This window comes from Telopea speciosissima, chromosome 10 (genome assembly GCF_018873765.1).
Source record: "Telopea speciosissima isolate NSW1024214 ecotype Mountain lineage chromosome 10, Tspe_v1, whole genome shotgun sequence".
Classification (NCBI taxonomy): domain Eukaryota; kingdom Viridiplantae; phylum Streptophyta; class Magnoliopsida; order Proteales; family Proteaceae; genus Telopea; species Telopea speciosissima.
This window is the reverse complement of record NC_057925.1, coordinates 5,350,642-5,375,690: the sequence shown is the minus strand read 5'-3', so window position 1 is coordinate 5,375,690 and position 25,049 is coordinate 5,350,642. Positions and strand designations below refer to the sequence as shown.

Here is a 25,049-nt window from a genome sequence, read left to right as displayed (position 1 = left end):
TGAGAGGGATGTCTTGAACTCGAGACATGAACCTCAGGCACTCACTTTCAATGAGTGGCGCCAACACACCCAATTAGTTGATTATATTTACAATGGGAAAAAATGATGTACGACACTCATACACACACCCTCTCTTTTCTCTCTAACCATGTGGGTCTTCCTATATACAAATCACGAGGCACTCCCTCCCATGCATCCAATGGTTTAGCGTGGGATATGCCATCAAATGTGAGTGGCAAGTACATACTTTGACTTTACAAATATAGTCTTTATTTTTTCAAATTTACAAAACTATGACATTGGTCCTCCCACTTGTTTACCTCCCTTGCTACATTGTTGGCAATAGCAAGGCTAAGTGGTTAATGTTGGTTGATGCGGCGCAAATTGCCATATCAGCATAACTCTCTTTATGTTGAAATAAAGGTACAATAACGGATGCATATCAAGTGAGAGCTATAACCTCCTCATTAGGTGGGAATTGTACCCGCATTACCTTGATGGAGGTATGGAAACAATTATAGTTAAGTGATATAAAAGAAGGTCTTAGCTTCATGTTGCATAGCCAAAAAACTCCATCGTCTTCTCTTCTACACTTGAGAGACAAAAGAAGCCCGAAAGACTCTGAAAATGATACTGAAAGGCTCTAAAGGCGTTGGACATAGGGGTGTAAGTTTGGCCCTGTCGGTCGGAGCCTGCCCTGAGCCCGAACAGGGCCTGGGCGGGATTTTCCAACCCTGAGGGCAGGTTAGGGTTGAAATTTTTGGGCCTTGGATCAGGGTCGGGCTGGGCCAGGATTGAGGCTTCGGGCTAAGCCCAGCCCTGCGTTACGTTATGCTTTATAATTTATTGTTTACATTTTGCAATTTTTGTTTAGTATCTAATTATCTATTGGTTTATCAAAAAAAAGGCTTATTATCTATTGGACGAAAATATTTACAATTTTAAGATTGGATTAAATTTTTTAACTCAAATAAAAGTCTAATAGTCAATTGAGTATGAAACAAACCAATACCTAATCACATGTGTCTCATTTTTTATTATGCATAGGACGACGTAAATGGCAAAAAAGCAGGGCAAGTTAGGGCCAACCAGGCCCTAGCAAAAATCAGGGTTAACGCAGCCCTTGGCAAAAATCAGGGCCAACACAGCCCAACTTGGCCCGACCGTTGTCAATTAGGGTCCGACTGGGCTGGGCCTTAGTTAGTAAATACGCGTATAATACGCGTAAATTTTTAAACGTATAATACTCCTGTCCCTGTATTTTCCCGTATTTTTATAAAAAAATGTGTTTTTAATCGATCGAGTATTGTACTCGTATAATACACGTATTATACATTTTTTTTTTAAATTAAAAAAAAAATACCCAAAAGATTAGAATTTAGGGAAACGATTTCACTTTCCCTTTCGTCCCTTTCGATTTGCGTTGAACATCCAACCATAGCAGGCAACAGTAGCCGCCATCCATCTCCAATCATCCTCCCCATCTCCGTTCAACAAAGCGGCACTTAAGTCTTGTACTCTCCTCTTGTTTCTCTCGGTATTTGAACTTTGATGGTGGTAGTGAAGCAAATGAATCAGTGTGATATTGGCGAAACGGCTCAATCTCTATTCTAATTCTCTATTCTATTTTATAGGAGATCCATTCTCTCTGTTTTTCTTTAAGAACACATAAAATATATGGTTCTCAAGATAATAAAATGTAATGTTGAATAAGATTTAATGATAAGGTAATCAACTTGCTCATCTCATTTTCGACAATCTACATTCATTTCTTGTAGATTATTGATATTTTGGTATGTTAAATGATAATCTTAAAGATGTTATATAGCATATTATATTATTGTGTTTATTTTAGTTCATAAAATCATGATATTATTTTGTTTATTAGGTGATGAATGCATGTTATATAATGAATATATGTCCGTTTTTTTAAAAGAATTATTGCCGTCTATGTCGTATTATACCCATATTAAAAGCGTACCGTATTATTACAGTATGCATTTTATGAAGTCGGATTTTTTAAAAGTATTATTACCGTCTAGTCCGTTTAATTGCCGTACGTATCCGTTCCCGTTCAATTGCCGTTTTCGAACTTACTAACTAAGGGCTAGGCTAAGCCCGACAGGGTTGGGTTGAACTAAGAGGACTCAGGGTTGGGCTAGGGTTTTAAAAAACCAGTCCTGTTTCACCCACAGTTTGACAACATGGTGGGATTCTCGATGAGGAGGTAAGTTCTGCTACCCTCGTCTTTCAATTTCAGAGTCTATTTCTTTCATGTGGTATCAGAGTAGGTGCCTAGTCTGTTGTTCACACCTAAAATTAGCCAGAAGTGATCAGTAACAATAAACAACCACATTTTTCAGAATTGTGGGTAGTAGCTATAGATACCCAGTTTGTCACTTTGAGTATGTTTCAGGGCAATGATGAGATGACAATTATGGGATAAAGGTGATGACCCATTTTTTAGTTTTTTATTTATTTATTATTTTTTTATAGTTACCAAAGCTACCCCTATGATAACTTAACTAGGAAAAATAAATAAATAGTCTTAAAGAAAGTCTGAAATTCATGATTTAAATATATTTTATCATAAAAATTCAGTATTTGAATATGGTACACAAATAGCTTAATTTGGACATCATTTCATATGATTTTTATCCATATGGGTCTCACACTTGAAATAAAATTTAACTAATTTTTAGCCAAATTAGTGTCAAAATTCTATTCCATTGGATAGTATTCGGGATGAGCTTCGAAATGACATGTGGTTTATGAAAATCAGACTTACAATTTGAAAAATATGATTTGATTTATAGTTGTATGATAAAAAAAAATTTCTGGTTAGATTGGTCATATCACATATCAAACTACGGTTCAGAACGTTGGCTAATCGGGGGTTGAATGGTTGACCCTGGTCAAACCACGTTGATGTCATTAGCATCAACACTTATTTGGATTTAAAAAAGAAAAAGAAAAAGAAAAGGCGATGGATTTGGACCATAGGTTGTACAATGACCTGACTTATGACCCAAACCTGACCCACTTTCGACACATTCATTGCACCGTAAACAGATCTAACAGTATGAAGCCATAAAATTGACATTTAAAAGATCATTAAAAAGTCATAAAAATGCTAAAATACCAAAAAAATCCTCGGGCTGTTGTGCTCAACCTAGAATACAATCATGAAGTTGGAAGTACCGGAAATTCCTAGAGGCATACCATCTGAGAAGCTTTCTTGACCTATTGGATAGATCAAGAAAATAGCAGTAGCAGTTGCAACAAGAGTTGAATATTCAACAAACAATCCAAGGGCGCATACCTAGACGAAACTAAGTTCCCACTCATGAACCATATAACGAACTACACAAAGTAAGCAGTATTTACAGAAAGGTATTTGGTTATTGGAGAACAATCCATATACTAATGGTGAAAATAAAGCACTGAGTCGAACTTTTTTTGGCTGTCAATAATAGCTATGAATAGTCATCGATTCTTGGGAAAGAGTAGAAGCTTTCTGTGCTAGTTGCTGAAGTCGAGGCCGCATAAGATTTGCCTCACCTCCAGGCTCCAGCCTCCCTCGGCCACCTTAAGAGCACCCTTCACCCGCCCACCACAAGTGGAAGCAAGCTACCCCAACATAGAAAACCAGAACTCGTTTAGGGTGGTCGTAGATCAGCTAGGGCATTTAGAGCGAAGAAAACTACAGGGTGGTCCATGATTTGGGCTTTCGTTTTCGTCACTTGAGTGCACTTCGGCTTTGCCATGGGAATTTCACGAGAGTTTTTACCGCTTTGAAACATTTTAACAATCTCACAAAAAATCTGTGTTTTGTCTATAAAAACTTAAAAGGTTCAGCTAGAAAAAAAGATCTAAAAAATTCCCACCATATCCCCAAATTATTTTTTCATATAATAGAAACTCCTTCCACAAGTTCCACACTCAAAACCACAACTCCCAACCTTAGAGCAGCACCCTCTCTCCTCTTTGTGCAAAGTTTCGATTTCTATTTTGTTTTGCCAACAATTTTAAAGATAAAAAGGGAAAATTGGAACTCGGGAATGACCAGGGGTGCGACGGTTATTTCGCATACCACCGTGTCAAGGTGCAGGGGCAATGTGTCTCATGCGATCGGGTAGTGTTTTTTCTCCCGTCAAAAATCCAAAAAAGTCCCAAAAAATCATAAACAATCACGGAAGCATTTCTAAGCATTAGAATACCTCTAGAACCTCTTGGAAATCCCAAAAATCCTTAGAAACAACCAGAATGTCCAAATAGTGCTAGCATTTGCGATGTAGAATCTCCACAACTTGGAGTTGGCACTGGATGAGCTCAAGGGCATCCTCCAGAAAAAAAGTTTTTTAAGCTAGGTAAGTTCATATTTTATTCTGAGACAGAACACTTACCTGGTCGTGTGTAGTGTGTGGCTCTTGCGCATAAAAACATGGCCGCGTGAAATGACTACCACACAACGATGGTCGTAGATCAACTAGCGCTACGATGCGTGCTAACGTGTGCGAAAGGAGATGAAATCAAAGGCAGAAATCTCCAAGGGTGCGACGGTCATTTCGCGTGGCCCTGTGTCTAGGCACAAGATCCTTGCATCGTACACCGTCAGGTAACATTCTCTTTCCTTTTTTTTTTTTTGGTAATTTTATTCTTTATTTTAAATTGGTTCAATCCTGGACCTTGGGGCCGAATCTATTATCGGCCGATTTGGTAGACCATTTACGTTAACGGTTAACCCTAGCCTAAACCGATCGAACCTGCCCATTTGACATCTCCTTGTGACACAGAGCTCATAGAGAGGGAGAAATCGAACGTCACCAGAGGCAGCAGGGGGAACAAGTACAGTCGGCCAACCTAACAGTCGGCCAACCTAACGTTTCCTCAGAAAGCAATACGCGCCCATGTTTTCAACGACTACATAGTCTACTGTCAGTCTTGGTAGTCAAATTTCACAAGGATTTGCTCTTTGCAGAAGCGGGAAAAGAACGGCGTCTACTAGACACCGTCGTCGTCGGTTGCTCTTACTCACGGTCATCATTCCTTTACATATCAAACGGTATATTTGTTGCCCAAAACTTTGTATTGTTTTTGTTTTCAGTTGAGTTCTCAGGGTTTTACATTCCTTCCGTTTGATCCATTAATTGATACTGGATGTTCTGTGTTTATGTGAAAATCAGGGAGGAAAGCTTGTTTGTTTATTTCAATATTTCTCCCCCGCCGCCCCTTTCTGAAGGAATCCGGGAGATTATTACAGAATGGCAAATTTCCCTCTCTCTCTATCGCTTTCTGAGCTTCTTTTCTTTCTGGTTATATTGCAATATGTTGGATTTTGTTGTTTTGGAGGCTATCTTACTTAGTGTCATACCGTATCGTTGTTTCAGTCAGGCCGGAAAGAAACAGTTTTAGACCTGGCAAAGTTTGTGGACAAGGGTGTCCAAGTGAAGCTAACTGGTGGTAGACAAGGTAAGCCTCAATCTTTATAATTAGTAGTAGTACTTGTGAAATTGATGTAGGAATGTGAGCTTTATTAACGGATTTAAACCCTTTCCTCACCCTCCCGACCCCAAAAAAGGGTGTTTGGGGTTGGGGGTGGAATGGATCATGGAACCTCCGTATTATACAGCTTCTTCCCCCTACTGAAGAGGAATTTGAATGACATCTACGAGTAAGTTTTGATCTGTATGGAGTTTTGATACTGCCATTATCATTAGTGCTGAATCTGTTCAAAGGCCGTACCCAGTGCACAAGGCTCCCACATTTAACTGGGTCTGGGGAGGGTCAAATGTATGCAACCTTACCCCTGTTTCTAGGACTTGAACCTGTGACCGCGTTCAGCAAGTGAGCACTGAATCTGTTCAAGTTAGCAAATTTAGTTACTTATGAATAGGAAAAGCTACGCAGAATGCCCTTATAATGATGTATCCATTACTCCCTGTAACACTAGGCTTTTACAGCTTTACGGGGGATTCTGCTAGAGAAATAGAATATTTCTTATGAGTTTTGCATCACAAGATCAAGTTAAAATAGATGGAACTTATTAGTTAGAATGTTTTTCTTAATGTAGCTAGAGAGCATGGTACAAGATCTCGGTGAGATCTCGCTATTTTGTCGGTTTCGTGGTCTACCAAACAAGATGCATGGTGATATACAAAATATACCATATCTCAACCGAGATTTTGGTTCATTTCGGTCGAACCAGACCCAATTCTATTGTTATAAGTACCCATTTTCGACCCAGAACTCGACAAAACTCGCCTAACTCAGCATACCTTGCCTTTGTTGTTTGGAAAACTCCTCCAAACAGTTGCTTTTCACCATTTTTGTTGGGAAATGTCACATTAACTGCTGGAGATTGAAGATTGAAGATTGAAGGTTGGAGATTGTTGATTGAAGCTTCAAGTTCCTTACGTTTCGGAGATATATACCCTAGGTTAGGATACCTCTAGTACGCTGATGATTCCATTTCTAGGGCTGTTGTGGATGAATTCGAGTGTTACTTCCAGCATAATATGTCATGGCCAACATTTGTGATTCAATCATAGTAGAGCTTGATTCGACAAAGGCAACAACAACAACATGGTCGTTTTGATGATCCGGCTCGGCACTCATTTCAGCACTAGCTACTAGGATAGTAGGATCCTAGGACTTGTTACACTTGTATTTGTTTAATCTATGTCTCTTTCGAAGTTTCTAAAAATTATTAACAAACCAAGTATAATTATGAATATGATGCCTAATGCATTAAATGTTTATAGTTTGATGTTTTTTAATTCCTAATGCTTAATTAAGTTGTTTTGCACTTCTAATTTAATTATATGTGTTCTAAATATTGTTTGGAATGGCATAGGGTAGAGCTCACCTGCGTCTTAGACTACTGTAGACACTGAAATTTTGCCACCACCCTTGGCGATGATGACGACGGGACACAGATGGAAAACGTCGCACCCATACCCCTTGAGAAGTACAAAGTAAGCCCAAACTAGCCCAGAAAGGCCCACAACGCTGGTGATGTCGTGCCCAGAACACGGCGCTGTGGTAATTCACCACGGTGCTGTGAAAGGCATTCCACGACACCGTGGAAAAGGACGAACGTCACCAAAGTGACGTCATCCACGGTGTCGTGGAAAAATCTTCTACGGCGCCGTGATCCGTGGGGTACCCCTATAAATAGGAGGGTCCCCCTACCCCCATTTTCATAGAGAAATAGGCAAGGAAGACCCTCCAAATCGATTTCTCAGCTATCTTTGGGCCACTTTGAGTGATTGTGAGTAGTTTCTCCCAAAGCATGGATAGATCCTTCGATTATCCCACTTGAGTGATGAGTGCTCTCCTCCTAATCCGGCTGTTACTCTGCCCGTATACAGGTAACAAGAATCTTCTTTCATAGCCGTTATTCCGTTTGTGTACAAATAATAAGAAACACCCTCAGTGAGCCGTGACTCTACTCGAAGAACCAATGATGATACGCCCATCCGTCTCCACCTGAGCTAGGGGACCACCGATAGTCAAGGAGTTCCCGTGTGAAGGTATAATCATTTCATCTTCATCGTTATAATGTAGTTTTTTGTGTTTTCCCGTCCTTGTTTGAGTGTATATAGTATAGATGGAATGCATGTTGTACAGTTATTTCAAACATACTTTATGAGGAGAGAATATTCGGCATTCAGCATCTAGAATAGAAAGACCGATTCAATCGGACAAGATGGGTGCCTAACACCTTCCCATACTTGTAACCTGACCCCTTATCCGATCTCTGACCAGATCATATGGAATCTCGTAGCCCATTTCCACTCATACTGGATAGGGCTACCCCCAATTGGGTCCTAGGCCCTAATCCTAGATGGCGACTCCATTCTTATGAAGCATGATCCCCATTCCCATGATGATGTGTCGCAATGACATGCCATCAACATCAGAAGACTAATCCCTATCGCCTAAAGGCCGGGTGGAACCTCGTCCCTGAGGACCGCGGTACTTGTAACTACCAATCTAGGTCCGAAGTCAAAGTTCCATTTTGGGTTTAAATTTGTAAAAACTAATGTTTCCATTGTATTTAGAAGCCTAAAACAGGGTGGATGTCAAGTTTCAAGACTTATCTTGGCCATATGGCCACCGAAACCCACCACCAAGTCTTGACAGGAAAAAATACACCAACTCGCCGAGATCTTGGCAGAACTTGGTTTTGTGGCTGGTCGAAACCGAGTCCTAAAACCTTGCTAGAGAGTAGAACACTCGATGCAGGTTGTAGAACTCAAATTTGCAGATTGTTCTCGTTCAAAGCTGCTGGAAAATTATCCATGCTCGCGAGGGGGTGGGGTGGGGAGGCTAGGTTATGCTAACAGTTGCAAGAGTGCCTGTAAAATATATAGTGTGTTATTCGAGACTCACATATAGAAATTAAATATAATTTTGTCAACTTATTTACTAAATGAATTCAGCTTACATTTAAAAAAATATATATATGATAAAAGCCGCACATGGGACTTAGTTTATTCAATTCAGAAGTGTGAGTTGGACTAAGAATGACACTCTGAAGCTAAACCACACATCCCCTTGTTTTAGTTTACTATCTCTCCTTCTTTCTTTCTTTCTTTCTCTCTCTCTCTCTCTCTCTCTCCCCTCCCCCAAACAAACCCATCCTGTTTCTTTCCATGGAAAAGAGGTGGGAAGATGACTTGCTGGCTGTTAGCAGTTAAATGGGTTGCACTCTATAAGAAAATGTTCTCTGGTAAGAACCTTTGGGGGGAAAAGAAAATGCTGCGTATTTGGGGGAAGTGACAGAACTTCTGTCCACACCCCCAAACTTTCCCCTTTGAAATTATAGTGAAACTTGTTTCATGATCTGAAAAAGGAGGGGGTCGGCAAAGGACTCAAATAAGAATAGATAGAAGTACTAATGTAGTCCTAGATAGGTAGAAGACCTACTAGGAGCCAGGTAGAGCAAACCCTCACAAAAAGGTGTTGGCCGATTGGGGTATTTTAGGTCAAATCTAGAGTTAGGTTTATGAGAATAGGGTTGAATCTTATATGGTTTTAATGGGCAGGTCTAGGAGAAGCTAATAGGGTAGGTTTGAACAAGGTTTAAACAAAAATTAAAAATTACAGAAATTAGGGTTAGGGTTTCGGGTTTTAGAATTTAGGTTAAAACTAGGGTTTAAACTTGGAATTGGGGCAAGGGGCTAAGGTCAAGTCTTAGGGGCAATGGGAAGGGTACTCGTCTGTAATATGGTGTAGTTCTGATGGCTGAATTGGGCTATACAGAATTTAGGGCTTTTTTTGGGTTTTACAGAGACAAGACAAATTAGGGTTCGAGTGGTTGGATGAGGCTGCAACTTAGGTCGAGTGAAGGAGGAGATGAGAGGGGGCTGTGGTTGAAATTTGGTTGAGATTGGATGGAGGAACAAGGCTGGACAGAATTTGGAACAATTAGGGTTTATGGGGATCAATGGGTTTTTAATGGAAGAGACAATGTGGATCGATTAGGGCAGGTGGGGCTTGGGTTGGAGGGTTAAGAAGAAGAGGGGAATACTGAAACAGTAAATAACTTATTGGTTTAAGGAGATCTTCAATGGCAGCAACCTTGAAGATAGCTTTGAAGATGAACCTCCCGATCTACAAGATGCAAGGAGTCACTGGAGATCCACCAACCCTTCAACCTTGATATGACTCACAAGGCAATCTCAGAAGAGAGAAACAGCTGCATAGAAACGAATTTTTTTAAAACTTTAATTGGTGGAGGAGCCTCTCCCATGATTTCTATTAAGAAGGGCCTAAGGGCCACAATCATACTATAATTTAAAATCCTCTCTCTTCCAAAAACGTGGAAGGAGTGTGACGTAATGAAATAACTCAAAGTTAAAAGTCCTAATTACCTCTATTAACTTAAAACACTTAAAACTCTTAAACTAAGAAGATTCCTTATCAACCAGTAGGATATAAGATTATAAGATGCCAATAGCCAATAGGAATACTTCACTTAAATTAAACCAACTTAAATTGAACCCAATTGGATGCAACCAATTTGAACCGGTTCAATTAAAGACATAAAAATAAAACTAAGTATAGAACTGAAATAAACTAAGTATAAACTAGTCTAAGGCTCCTACTAAAACCCTATGATTAGGGGGGCTTCTTCAGCTCATGAAGGCTTGGATCTGCATCAAGTACTTTTTTCGCTGCACAAGAATTTCTGTCACAGGGAAGCCAGTCCAGCTTACACGATGGTGTGCGCGGACGGAACGTTGACAAGAATCTTCCTTGACCGGGCATTCGGCCAACCTTCTGTCATGAGTTATTGGTGCTCAGCTGGGCTCCACACTCCAAGTCTCCAACACTCCATCGTGAGAAAATTATATTCTGCTATCAATTGTCATCTGAGGTTGGCAATTCTTGACCCAACCCACCAACATAAATCCTCGTTCCCCCATCCCGCAAATTGCAGAATCAAGTTCGGTATAGTGAGGACCACTGCAGGGGTTACAATTGGGATCTTCTTAGGCAATACAGGGAAGTGAGACTCATTTAGAGCAGAAATCATGGCACTCCAGTGGGACTTGATTTTTCTGTTGTGGAGGGTTTCTTTTGCATTATTGTGGAAGTTGATTTTTCAGACGTCATCGCATGGATGTCGGATGATACATAAGGTGAAGGGAACTTGAAGGTTTGTGCATGGGACCTGGCGTCTCAGGTAGGCTCCTTGTTCTAGTGGAAGCCCAGGTTGGAAAATGGTGAAATGGTGTGGGGTCCTTCATCACATAATATAAGGCGAAGTCACAATTGATTTAACCCCAAAATAGGATCACAATTACAACCAGAAAAATAAACAACTTCAGAAATAATGGATACAAGCACTGGATGGACCTAATCTTTTAATCGAAGAGAGGTCTATTTGCAAGGAATAAATCCAGTTTTGAAGTATAATCCACTATAAATAAGTAATATGTAAAATATATCATGTATAAGGAAGAGAACAAAGTACGAAGAGACAAGTGCATTCCATTCATTATATATAAAGTACGAGGTTTCTTAATGTACTACAACAGCAACAACAACAACTCACCCTTATCCCAACTAAATGGTGTTGGCTACATGGATCCTTATTCCTTACCCTCCAATCAGCTCTGTTCGAGGTTATACTTGATGCAAGTCCTAAACTATGCATGTCTTTCCTCACCATTTCTCCTAGAGTTATTCTAGGTTTGCCCCTGGCTCTTTTAGCTCCTTCAGTCTGAATCAAATCCCTCCTTCATACTAGAGCACCCGAAGGTCTCCACTGAATATTTTTTTTTTTGAAAATCCGTTCAAGTGTAGGTTCCACGTGCAAAAAAATGGAATCTTTCATAAAATATAGGAAGATAAGCTTAGTTTTCAAACCATAATACAAGGGTTTTTACGTTAAAAACCGCCTAACCATGCAATAATGAACTGATTTCTAGTAAGTTTGACCAGTCAAACTTACCAGGGCAATCCTGTCATTTTTAGGGCAGTTTCCGAAATTTCTCCATGGTGATTCAGGTTTTTAAACTAAGTCGGGAGAGTCCTCTCCTGCCAAAACTAGGCCTCACACCATGTTCCAGAACAATGTTTCATCATTGCTCCGTTCATCCCCAAGGTGACAAAATGGGGGTGTCTACAAGTGGATCCATGTGATAGAGGACCCCACACCCACTTTACTGGTTAAATTTCAGCTGAAACCAAGTGCATGAAGTGCTTGAAAAGTGAGTTAAAGTTTCATAAAGTGCATGAATGCCATTACAATAATTAGATTTCATTCTGAAACTTTGAACTTTCTTTTTGAGGCATTTCAACCACTTGTTTTGAGCTGAAATATGACTAGTGGGATGGGTATGGGATCCTCTATGGAACCACCCATGTTCGCTTATGCAACTAGTTGTTATAGATTTTACAAATAGTTGTTATGAACCCTTAACATATAAAATCGCTAGAATATTCAATCATTTATAATATACAAGTCTATGCCGTTTTAACCTTGCATAGACATATATTATATAAGTCTATGCACTTTTTTTTGTTTCATTTTAATATGCTTGGTTACTAAGGTATCATGTAAACTTGTTATGTACGAAGTATCCTCTTACCTGTGTAAAGTTGTTGGATCCACATTAACTGACACCCAGTATCCTAAGGTTTATGTTTCAGAGTGATCTGACATCTAGACACATACGGGCACTTGAGCTCATGTGGCTTCATTATCCCGAGACCTCAATCATGAATCTTAATTTTGAGGACACTATAGTTTCTGCTTTGTTTACATCCCCCAAACAAATAGGTGAAAGCTACATTATTTATTTTATCTTTACCTAGCATTCTTGTATTGCTTATTGTTTGCATTCCATGCACTTTATGGGGTAACTTGGTTTCAAGGATTTATATTTATCCATCCTCTCCCCCTCCCCCCAAACCCCCCCCCCCTCTCCCAAAAAAAAATAAAAAATTAAAAAATATGAAAGCTGGATTTTGTCTCCAAAAAAGAAAAGGGGGAGGGGGGAAAGAAAAGAGAAGAAAGGAGGGGAATGCCAAAAGTCTTGGGCTGATTATGAAATCATCCATGGTTCTCCAATGCCCTCTCCATACTAACAATTTCCACTCCTGAAATAACCTGCTGGCAGTTCATCTCTCTAAACATTGGAGAGGGAAACCTGTTGAGCAACTTCTCTGTTCATGTGTCATGCTACAAGATCTCAATAGAATAGCATGTTCATATCCTTGATCCAAATTGTCATACCTCACTGAGTGATCTTTTTTCTCTGACAGTGACAGGAATTTTGAAAGGATATGACCAGCTGTTAAACCTTGTACTGGATGGAGCTACAGAATTTCTAAGAGGTACTCACTTACATGGTTTATTGATAGTAGTGTCAATGGGGAAGCATGCATGATCTGCACTTGTTCATGATAATGACCAATCAAGTTCATGCCTTATTCTCTACAGTATATGTTAGCTTGGCCACTTTTTTCTAGTAGATTGATCAATATGCATGTTCTAGAAACAGTCCCAGGCTTTACTTTCCTGTACATTAGTCTCCATAATTATTGCGACCACCATTGACATAACGCCAGTTCAGTGTTTGGCTGTGTAGTTTCTGGTGGCTTAGATTTGCTGCTAATCGCTGGCCGATATGTTGGACCAGCTAGTTGGTCAAGTCAACAAGTCAATCTGGTTCCTGTATAAAGTTAATCCTCGAGCCAACCCGTGTAGGAGTGTCCTGAGTAATGTTTGTTCAATGAGACAGTTTTGCCTGGGTTTTATGACAATTTTATCCTGTTCACTACTGACAATAGGAGGCCATATCCTTATTGATGCATTCATTTATGCCGTTCAGATTAATGAATGAATTAAACATATGATTGGTTTACTCTTATTTGTGGCACCTCCAAGGATTTAATGCAGTGCTAATCTTGAACCAGTGAGATGGCGATATGCTTGCGACAGGATCACAAGTAACGAACAAAACCAGATTTCCAAAGAGTTTTAGTAACAAAGAATCAAGGGATCAGATTCAGGCAAAATTTTGGTCAAAAGGCTCTAATTGGATGGGAGAATATAATATCGTAAATCAGGCTTGATCCAACTTTTAGATTCTTAGGATCTGAAGATTCCTACTTGAAGAATGAATTCCCAAATCCGAGAATTGATAGAAGGTTCAGATAAACCAGATTAGAAATTGATTTCAGTACCATATAACAACCCTAATGATAGTTAGAAATGTGAGATCAGATTAAAAAACAGATTTTGAAAATTGTTTAAACCGAAATCAGACGTGTAGTAAGAAAGTTTCAAGTTTGATTTTTGAAACCGTAAGAAGATTCAGAACAGAACCCAATTGCCAAGTATAGAAGCAAAATTGAAATCCAATGGTTAGATTTGAAGTTTCAGAAAATTCCTAGTTGGAGTAGGGATTTAAGGAAAAAAAAAAAAGGTGTACCCAGTTCATGAGGCTCCCGCCACTGCGGGGTCTGGGGAGAGTCATAATGTAAGTAGTCTTACCCCCGCTTTGCGGAAAAGCTGTTTCCCAACTTGAACTTGCAACCACTAGGTCGCAATGGAGCATCCTTACTGTTGCGCCGAGGCCCGCAATGGAGAAACCAGGAACAAAATAAGATTTTTATGATAGGAACATAATCAGAACTAACCTTGTAAGTTGTAATCAATGGAGAAGAAGCAGAGAAGAGAAGAAATAAAGTCTGGGATACCAATCCCGTATGCCAAACTCAACAGCTCCAAAACTCTTTAAAAAAACACTCTTGTTCTTTACTCAATACATCTCTAATAGATGGGGGGGGTATATGGCAAATATAAAGACCTTATAAAATTCCTAAATTGACTCACAAAGGGACTCAAATCACTCTTTTATACTGACTTAAAGTAAGAAGACTTAAAACAGAAAACTCTTAGAAACTATTAAGTATCTTAATCTAACTCAAACACTTAACTAATTAATCTTGTGTACTAACTTTACTCCCTCTTTATGGCCTTTTAAATTAGGCCCATTACATAAATAAACCCAAAATAAAATTTCCAAGGCCCATAGAACACAATCATGGGCCAAAATAAAGTCTTCCGATGCGTAATTGGCCCGATTGGACATCCTTAACTGCATCAAATTTGTATATGACCAAGTCCCATCATACAAATGAGCTTGCTTTTTTGGTCTGCATTCTGCAGGAATGATGTTGTGTATATTTTTTTTTTCAATTAACAGACTTTATTCAGAAAAAGGAGGACAACAATAGGAAAGGACCCAAGTATGAGATGTACAAGAATATAAACAGATAAATGACTCTTCAAGGGAGTCCACTTCCAATTCTGATGACAGATGAATTCTTCTATATTCCCTTTCATTGAGAGCAACTTGCTTTAAATGCAAAAACTACAACAAACTTTGCCATAACCCACATGTTGCCAATGACTCAATTAACTGAGCTGATCCCGCTACTACATAAGTAACATAACTTACCCAACTACTAAAATGTAAAGACACATTCAAACAAGTAAATAATATAACTAAATACTGACGCACTACTTCCTATTTTATTGGACTCAGCTGGTGACCCCTTGATCCAAACTTGAATAGCCCCATCTTGCTCTGTAATGCACCCAGCTCATGCACGCTACAAAGTACATTGCATCCTTAGAAACTGAGTTTTTAATTTTGGGTAAGCTGTCTGTGACTTTGTTTCATTGTGCTACCTTGTGGTAGTGATACATGCCTATTATGAAAATGATTCCAGAGGTGCTCCATAGAAATAAACTAGTAAACAGGGGGAAAATTGCGAATTCATGGCCCAACCAGATTAGCTTAATCTGGTCCGGCTATGTAATTCTAAATGAACAACTTTTACAGGTTTAGTTGCCTGCGGACATGCTATTCTAAAGTCAATCCTTGCTCCTTCTTGGATGTGGAACATTCTGTCTAGATTTTTACTTGTTCCTAATGGATTGTCAGTTACCATCTATCTATTGAATACAAGGTGTCTGAGTATCAAGACTTTGGATGAAATCAGAGCAAGACTTAGGCCGATCTCAAGTTACTATTGACTGGTCAACCTCCATGATGTACTCACCCAATCGATGGAACCAGATTTTGAACCAAAAAATTCAGATCTGTACCAAACCAACCCAATCCAGTCCTGCATTAGTATGTAGCCACTATCGAACTGTCTCGGGTTGTATCAACCGAGATGGTCTTTATTGGTTCGATACTTTATATATAAATATTTTTTTTGTTTTACAGTTTTGTCTCTTTGCTGTATCACATAGTTGCTACGGCATCTAGGCGACCTGAAGTGTTGTAGACTTGTAGGGGGGCTTGAATGAAAGGTGACACCTGCCTGGGTGACCAAGGTGCCTGGATGCACCTAGACAACTATGCTGTATTGTCTTGGTTCCTACCAATACCGATTCAAATTGGGCGTATTATCCCGATACGTATCGATACTTAATCCTTGATATTTAAATAGGTAGCTCTTAAATTTGAACCACCAAAATGGTAAGTAACCTTTGGGATGGGACACCAATTGGCTGAACCTGCCAGAACAAGATTTTGGTCAATCTCAAGTTACTATTGACTGTTCAAAATTATCTGATCATGTGATCTCTGACTTATGAGTATTGGTCCAAAGATCTGGTCCCACAGTTACTGTTGAATGGATGAAACACATTCTGGGTGAATGGGTTATGTCTAACATTGTCTTACCGACATGATTTTGATCATGTACCACTAGGCAGGGTCTAAACTCTAATACTACCACTAAATTGTCCCATCAACTTCAAGTAATAAGCTCAAACACCAACTGAAAGGAATTCTTATTTAAGCTAGAAAGGAATAGCAAGTTTTTTAATGAAAAATGAACCAGCCATCTTGCAAAACTTACCAAAGTTTGTTGGAAGCTCCAAAACTGAATTTTTTTTAAGTGGCAGGTTGATAGATGAAGACCCTCCTCAAATTTGAGCTCAAACAGACTTTAAAAGCGGAGGAGGGATCAAACAACCATGTCACATGCCTGGTTGTAAAAGGTCCTTTCTGAAAACTAGCAACCTTCGAAAATTAGATATTAATCAGCTTTCCCGACGGGAATTTTTTAAGTTTCATATTCTGAAAGTAGACCTCGGGTACTTTAAACCCACCAAGTTTCAGCTTGATCCAACAACTCAAGCTAGAGTTTAGATTGGGCGTGCTACGAACAGTCATGTTATGGGATTTTTAGACTCCTTTCCTGAGATCCAATTGAGCTAAATTTTTTTAGAAAGGTGTTCATCTGTTAATCTGTTATTTTTGTTTAAAATTTCATCAAGCTGTAATATTCCTAAAATTTGCAAGGCTAAGTAGCATCTTGGAACATTGGTTCCTGAACAGGTAAGAGTCTAGAACTGATTGATGTGATTAGTAGAAGAATGATTAATATTGCATGTATTTAGGAAACTAGATGGAAGGGTAAGAAAGCTAAGGAGTTGGGCGATTTTAAACTGTGGTATACGGGGATGCAAAGTAATAAAAGTGGAGTGGGCATAGTAGTGGATAAAGCTCTAAAGAATGATGTAGTGGATGTTAAAAGACTTGGAGATAGGATTATATCCATCAAACTTGTGTTAGAGAAAGAGGGTAGTCAATATTATCAGTGCTTACGCTCCCCAAGTAGGATTGGATGAAAGTAGTAAGTTTCAATTCTGGGAACATTTGGATGGATTAGTGCAAGACATTAGTCAAGGAGAAAAGATTATTATAGTGAGTGATCTGAATGGTCATGTAAGGAGAGATCGTAGAGGCTATGAAAGTGTGCATGGAGGTTATGGATTTGATGAGAGGAATGAGGAGGGTATCTTAGTTTTGGATTTTGCGGTTGCTTATGATCTGTCCATTGTAAACACCTACTTTGAAAAGAGAGGAGCATTTAGTTACCTACAGAAGTGGACATCATAATAGCCAAATAGATTTCTTCATAACTAGAAGGTCTGATAGATTGTGTTGTAAGGATTGTAAAGTTATCCCAGGGGAGAGCTTAACCACTCAACATAGATGGTGGTCATGGATATGTGTCTCCTCACGTGAGACTCCTTGAAGTCATTTACTGACAAAGTGGTCAAAAAAGGAAAGTGGGACTTGAAGGGAGATACTAATTTGATGTGGAACGAGATCTCTACGTGTATTAAGAAGGTGACTAACGTGGTCCTAGGGGAATCAGAAGGAAAACGTCACTTCCAGAGAGACTTGGTGGTGGGATGATGCGGTCCAAGCAGCCATCAAGACTAAGAAAGCTAGTTTCAAGGCATGGCTAAGGATGTAGAAGATCTAAAAAGGTGTAAGTCTGCTAGAAATGAAGCTAAGAAGATTATGGGGAATGCAAGGGCGAAGAAATACAAAGATCTCTTTAACAATCTAAACACTAAGGAAGGGGAAAAACTATCTATAAGATAGCTAGAATGAGTAGAGACTTCGACCATGTTAGATGCATTATAAGTGATGATGGTAGAGTTCTAGTAAGGAATGAGGACATCGAAGAGAGATGGAATGGTTATTTCTATAACCTACTTAACGAAACCAATTCGAGTTATAGTGGACCGGAAGTAGGCACTACACATCAAGTCACCTGTCGGAGGTATATACGTAAAATTAGGGTTTATGAAGTAAAAGGAACACTAAGAAAGATGAAAATAGCCAAGTAATGTAGGCCTAGATCGTTAGGAGACCAACTAGGAGCCAGTAAACCAAGATCTATTATAAACAGGTGAATCAGCTAGGTCAAAATAAGGTTTTTGGTGAAATTAGGGTTAGGGTTTGATGTATGGGTTATGTCAAACGGAGGTAGGGGAGTTTATCAGTGAAGGTCCTGAGATGTTTTGATGGTTGGAAGTAGGTTAGATTGAATAGGCAGCAAGTTAGGTTTAGGGTTTGGGGTTTTGAAAGATGGAAGATGATGGAATCTAGGGTTCATAATAACAGGAAATCAGTTGGTTAGAGGGGCTTAATATTTAGGTTGAGTGTAGGTAGGGTGGAGGGGAATATATGCTGAAAGTTATGGCTAAATCAGATGGTTAAATCTGGAGTTATGGAGGTTTCTTAGTAGAGATAAGATAGAGGCGTATAAGTGTAGTTTTAGACAATCAGCTGGGTGGATGGTAATGAAATTTGGATCGAGTCTCTCTTAGGGTTTGAGGAAGATTCGATCAAAATTTTAGCAGGTTCTAACGGTTAGATTTGGCTGGGCAGAATTCTCTCGAAAATCACCTTGCATGTGACCTTCTAGAAGGGAAGAAGAATAGTTGCAGGTTTTCAGTTCTAGACTTACTTGTGGATGAAGAACAGATTGGATCAGACTTGGGGTGATGTTATAGTCCTGAACAGTGCTTGATGATGTAGAATCACTCTTGAAATCAGAACTTGAATGTGACAGCAATGGAGAAACAAATAACCAATTTGAACCACTCGGGCTTCACACCGCAAGGTGTGAATCGGATCAAACACCAAGTCCTTCAAACGATCCTCCTGGGCGTCACATTGCAAGGTGTTGATTGGATCAAACACCAATTCCACCAACCTTGAACAAACACAAGACAAAAATCTTCAATGAAGAAGAAGAGCAGCAAAAAGCTTTTCATTAATCAAAATTCGTGTTCAATACTTACCCCCCTTACAACCTTGTATAAAAGACTAAAAAATGGACTCCTACACTAAAAAGGAAAGGCCTAACCCAATCTTTAACCTGTTAAGTAATCTAAACTGATTAGGAAAGTGAAATAACAAATGAAATAAACTCAAAACATGGTTGGACTTATAGAGTCATAATCCAGCCCAACTGAAATAGTCACATGACCACTTAACCTAGTCACATGATCACATGACCACTAATTACATAAAAATAAAACTAAGGAATCCCATATGCAACCTAATTACCCATATATTAGGCCCATAAAAGTGGCCTATTACATAGAGAACCCATGGGATCAAGGCCCAACATGTATATAACCAACCCTAGACTTATATCTAAGCAAAAAAGTCGTATTTGGTGACGAGTCTGCATCACCAAGGCTCTATAATGTATATCGAAGCATGAAGAAGACCAAGAAAAAAAGAAGTTACTGTTCATGTGAACAGTATCACAAGGCATTGTTCAAGTGAACATCGATTTGGGGGAGGAGTGATTTTTGATATGGACTGAGTACACCACGACTGCTGGATTAGAGGAGTTGATTTTTTGTCCGTGTTATACTCCAATTTCATCTCAGGGCGGGTTCGGGCGGGTTCGGGCCAGCCGGGTATTATTGACACCCCTATTATTTTCATTATTAGATACTTATTTAGTTTCTTATTTGAGTTATAATCCTAATTGGAAATCTTAGTTCGGTTAGAAAAGAGAGCTCTATTTCGGAGAACCAATTTGGCTTTATGCTGGGAAGACCCACAATAGAAGCTATCTACCTACTTAGGAGACTCATGGAAAGATTTAGAGAGAGAAAGAAGGATCTCCATATGGTCTTTATCGACTTAGAAAAATCTTATGACAGAGTTCCTAGAGAATTAATTTGGCATATGCTAGGGAGGAGAAATGTTTCAAGTAAATATGTGTATGTATGATGGTGTGGTGAGTAGTGTATGAACCGTGAAGGGTCAAGGTAGTGAATTCCCAATGATAGTTGGGTTACATCAAGGATCAACATTAACCCTTATCTATTTGTGCTTATCATGGATGAGTTAAACCATAGGCATCCAAATGAGGTCCTTGGTGCATGTTTTTTGCAGATTACATTGTTTTGGTGGATGAGACAAAAGCTTGAATTAATGCCAACTGGAATTATGGAGATCAACCTTGGAATCAAAAAATTTTAAGACAAGTAGAACGAAGACGGAGTATATGGTATGTAACTTTAGCAACTCCGGGACAGATAATGAAGGGGGTGAAAGTTGATGAGATGGAGATTCTGCAAAGTGGCTTTTTTAGGTATCTAGGATCAATCATTAGTAAGGAAGGTGATATAGAAGATGATGTCTCATAGAGGATTAAAGTAAGGATGGCTGAAGTGGAGAGGTGCATCAAGAGTGTTATGTGATTGACGGATTCCTTTAAAGCTTAAAGGAAAATTTTACAGGACTGTTATAAGACCGGCTATGATGTATGGCACGGAGTGTTGGGTAGTTAAGAAGCATCATATAGATAAGTTAAGTGTAGCGGAGTGAGGATGTTGTGATGGATGAGTGGCAAAACTAGGGAGGATAACATAAGGAATGACCATATTAGAGCTGGTTTGGGAGTAGCCCCGATTCAAGATAAGCTACGTAAAGGTTGCCTGAGGTGGTATGGAATGTTCAACGGAGGTCGCTGGATGCTCCAGTTCGGAGGAGTGACTTAATTCAGATTGAAGGTACTAAAAGAGCTAGGGGCAGGCCTAAAATGACCCTAGGAGAAGTGGTGAGGAAAGACATGCATAGTTTAGGCCTTTTTTCTAGTATGACGTCGAATAGAGCTGATTGGAGGGCAAGGATCCGTGTAGCCGACCTCAGTTAGTTTGTTTTAGACTGATTAGTAGTTGTGGTTGTTGTGTTCCCTTTCTTTTATTCGTTTTATTAATCTCTTGTTTTTTGGGTCTTCGTAAGGATCCCTGTAGCTTACCCCATTTAGTTGGGAAAAGGCTGAGTTGTTGTTGCAAGGCTAAGTAGACTGGCTTTACTTTCAATATGACTTTGGGTTTTGACTTAGCGTTCAAGTTTCTCATTTGAAGTTAATGGGCCCATTACTTGTAGATTTGGGTCTGTAATAACCTTCCTACTTCAATCCGTGTCAAGAGTTGAATGATCCAACTCTAGTCCTTTTGATGGCTACTGATACAATGCAGCTCGTTCAGAGTTTGAACAAAACTTGAAGAAGTCTCTTTTATGAAACGTTCGAGAAGCTTTTATGCGAATCAAAACAGAAATTCTAAGTAGATTTCAACATGTTGATCAATCTCTGGAAAATATGGAAAAGCTATTATTATACTTTATGCAAAAAGAAGATCATCAAGAAGATGTAGAACAACCACTACTTCTGAAATACCGGATTCTGCAATAATGCTTCTAAGAGAACATTTGGCAGTGTGCAGCAGCCTCCCTGGGAACTGAATTTCATTGGCTATCATGATCTGACAAAATTCCCCTTATAATAACACTTATTTGTGGCTGTGCTTATTAATTTTTTTTATATATATTGTGACATCTTGCTAGTTTCTATAGAATTGGGTGTGTGAAATAGTGATTAATTACTGGTGGTTACTGCCTTTGTGCTGCAGATCCAGATGATCCACTGAAAACAACTGATCAAACCCGGACTCTTGGCCTAATAGTATGTCTTCCCCCAATATATTTAATTTATTTTAATCCTCTTTTGAAGTTATGTTTTTTATCTTTTTCATTTTATCACAAGCCAGCTATGGGAATACCTTAATGAACGAAAGTCTCCTACAGTACTTGCATATCTGTGAGTTTGGGTGTTTCATATCTTGCTTCCTACTTTTGGGGGGGGGGGGGGGAATAAGTTGGGGAATCTGAAGCATTGTTACCAAAAGGTTTAAAATATATTATGTACTTTTGCTTTAAAAAAAAACTCCATTCCCAAGGTGCCCGACAGGGGGAGCAAGGTTTTCTAAGAGATCTGATTTCCAGCCCTTGTTCTCTATTCGAACTCAACGGAACATCAGATTTCTGACTTGTCCAATTATATTACTATTAAAAAATTACATTCATAGACATGCGAAAAAGGAATATCTTGTCCCTGAGGCTTCCCAATTCAGCTGCAGCCCCTGAGTTTTTTTGAAAATAACTTCATCATTCATGCTGCGAGTTACGAAGGTCCCAGGCCATGTGTGGATTCTTTGATTCCTCTTTCAAGATGGTGGCTCATGAAAATTAAATAAACCTTCAGTTACTAAAATTAATTTAATTTTTACATTAAAATTGAGGTCTGGTTCATTACATTCTGAATCATTTAAGGACAAAGGTTTGTTGAATTTTACTCTGATGAGAGAGGCAAAGGCTCATGGATTTAATGTTTATTTTGATTTGTTTTGCAGGTTTGTAGGGGCACTGCAGTGATGCTTGTATCCCCAACTGATGGTACTGAAGAGATTGCAAATCCCTTTACCCAGCCAGATGGTGTGTAGGGCTCATCTTCCATTCATGCACCAAATTTGCAGCTAACTAGGCTATAGGTATGCTTTATTTAGTCCCTTCATGTTGGTTTTGGGTGTTACTCGTTCATGATGGAGTTTGGTAAGGCCTTGGATTTTGTCTATTGTTGATACGACTCAATCACCTCTGAATGTAACGGTAGTAGCATTTAGTGTATGTTCAATAACACTGAAAATAATGGTGTTGTCACCTCTATGATATTGCTTAGGATGGTATGACCATTTCTTCTCTTAAATGGAATATAAATTCAGTATTTTCAAAGAATGCTTTTCTGGAACTACACTGTTGACTGATTGAAGAGGCTACTTGGGTAAAGTTTAACATGAGTACCTCGAGGACTAAGGGAGTTAGTTAGTTCAATGGTGCAGGTTAATGTATTAATTTAGTGTCATCTTGTCCCTGTGGTGTCAATGGACTTCCCTTTCTCTGATGCCTGCGTGGACCATCATGGCATATGGTAACAACTGAATATCTACAGACAGTTTTGGAGTCATGGGGAGGAAACCCACATGACATTTTCTCTATTTCCCTAGGTCTGCTTATGAAAGTTGGGTTGAGAGGGAAGAGTGGGAACGCGGATCCGAGTGCAGATGCACACAGATGGGACTGTTTCTGTCTGTTACTACCCGACAAGGGAATGAAGAGGCAAATAAGCCACTAAACTCTCCCTTCTCCCCCTCCCCCTCCCCCTCCCTCTCTCTCCTTTCCCCTGGTTGGATGAAAATTTTCTGCTGTGAGGGTCAAGGCCTAATAAATTGCTGGATACCAAGAAGCTGGTAAAGAAGACAAGGGATGGTTCTGGCTTATAGCAAATGTGGGGTAGCAGCAGCAAAAATTCAGCAGAAAATCCATTGTAATCACTAGAAATTCCTAGACAATCATAAGGTAAGGTAATCTCGTTCCCTTGATAACTGTTCTATCATGAGCCTTTTGTCTGAGATGCTACAAAACACTTGCACATGATTTGTAATTGTTGTCCTCCTAGTTGAAGATTTCTTTATGAGAACATGTGCTTTGCTCTTGCAGTAGTTGAGGCATGGGCCCTAATTTGGACGCAATTGTAATGGACAATGTCTTATCTGTTGCAGGAATTTGGGGGTTCTTTGGAAGGATTCTTTTGATCCTTTCTTGGGAGTTGATCGTTGGTCCACCTAGCCCATGGATTAAGGTATCAGTATCGGTATCCATGGTGATTGATACCGGTACCAATACCGTAAACTCAATCCTTGACCTAACCAAGTTAGTGAGTGGCCCCTCGATATACCTCACATGACACATGTATATATCATATTGCCATCTCAATTCTCAACCCTTCGATACGTGGAGGGATCTCTCCATAGAAGCCATATTTGGACTATGGAATGGAATTTCATTGCCATTGGCTCAAATCCAACTGTTTCCTATCCCCTAACTCACACTCACAAAATAAAATTTCTTTTTCACAGTTGTATTGAATTTTTTTCCCTTACAATTATTTGAGGAAGCATCATTCTCACGGTTTGAGAAATTGGAGTCGATCGGTTCATACTTGATTTCTAGGGTTTCGATTGATTCCGACAGGTGCTCGGCCAATTCCGGCTGAATCGGAATCCATGGAGGCCGATTCTCCTTGAACTGTGATCATTCTACCACTTGATTTTGGGTTGAAAATCTTGGAGGCTTATGAGCTTCCAATGCCACAAGACAAATACTTGGATCACCCAACAAAGATTGGCTTGGTAGACCACCCACAGAACAACTGCTCCCACTGGTGGATAGAATTGAAATTGGAATTGGAATTGGAAATGGAAATGGTGGGATAACCCAACTCAGAATTTTCAAAATTTCAAAGGAAATGCATCATGGAATTTTAATTATTTGAATAAAATTTGAAATCCTTTTGTCTTTTTCCATTTGTCCATTGGGATCGTTGTGGTTTAACTTCCATGATTTCAGGGGTTTATACATTAAGATAACTAGATAAGGATAGGCTAAGTACCATGTTTCATTATTAAGAATTAAAAAAATTTATCGTGTTTCAAGGGAGTTGGAACCTCTGCGTACGTGGTGGACTTAATTCCTGCCAAATAATTATATTTTAGTGACGCACGCACACGGATGTAGGGATGTAAATGGGTATCTAAAAATCCGAATTTGATTGGCATCCGTATCTGTTTAGGGGTACTTAAATTTTTATTTGAATAATTCGAGAAAAAATTATCCAATCTAAATAGATATCAAACTTGATATAGAGGGGTTTTGAAGATATGAGAAGTATGAGACTAAAACAAGGATTGAGACTGAGTCATACGTTGAGGGTCGAAAATCTGAATTCAATTTGCATTCGTATCCATTTATGGGTATCCATATCCGGGCAGAGAC

General features: G+C 39.2%; 1 protein-coding gene across 1 annotated transcript; it reads left to right on the top strand.

The window, feature by feature from the left end:
• The first annotated feature begins 4,891 nt into the window (after nucleotides 1-4,891).
• LOC122641487 (sm-like protein LSM7) lies at nucleotides 4,892-22,952 on the top strand. The gene is made up of 6 exons (XM_043834741.1): nucleotides 4,892-4,937; nucleotides 5,185-5,267; nucleotides 5,391-5,472; nucleotides 12,784-12,855; nucleotides 21,791-21,843; nucleotides 22,571-22,952. Exons 2-6 carry the CDS (start codon nucleotides 5,265-5,267, stop codon nucleotides 22,658-22,660), a joined length of 300 nt encoding a protein of 99 aa, XP_043690676.1. The 5' UTR covers nucleotides 4,892-4,937; nucleotides 5,185-5,264; the 3' UTR covers nucleotides 22,661-22,952.
• Nucleotides 22,953-25,049: the final 2,097 nt, after the last annotated feature.

Coding starts and splice junctions, on each gene's coding strand:
- LOC122641487 (XM_043834741.1), top strand. Junction 12,856..21,790: donor AGCTACAGAATTTCTAAGAG/GTACTCACTTAC, acceptor TTTGTGCTGCAG/ATCCAGATGATCCACTGAAA. Junction 21,844..22,570: donor CCCGGACTCTTGGCCTAATA/GTATGTCTTCCC, acceptor TTTGTTTTGCAG/GTTTGTAGGGGCACTGCAGT.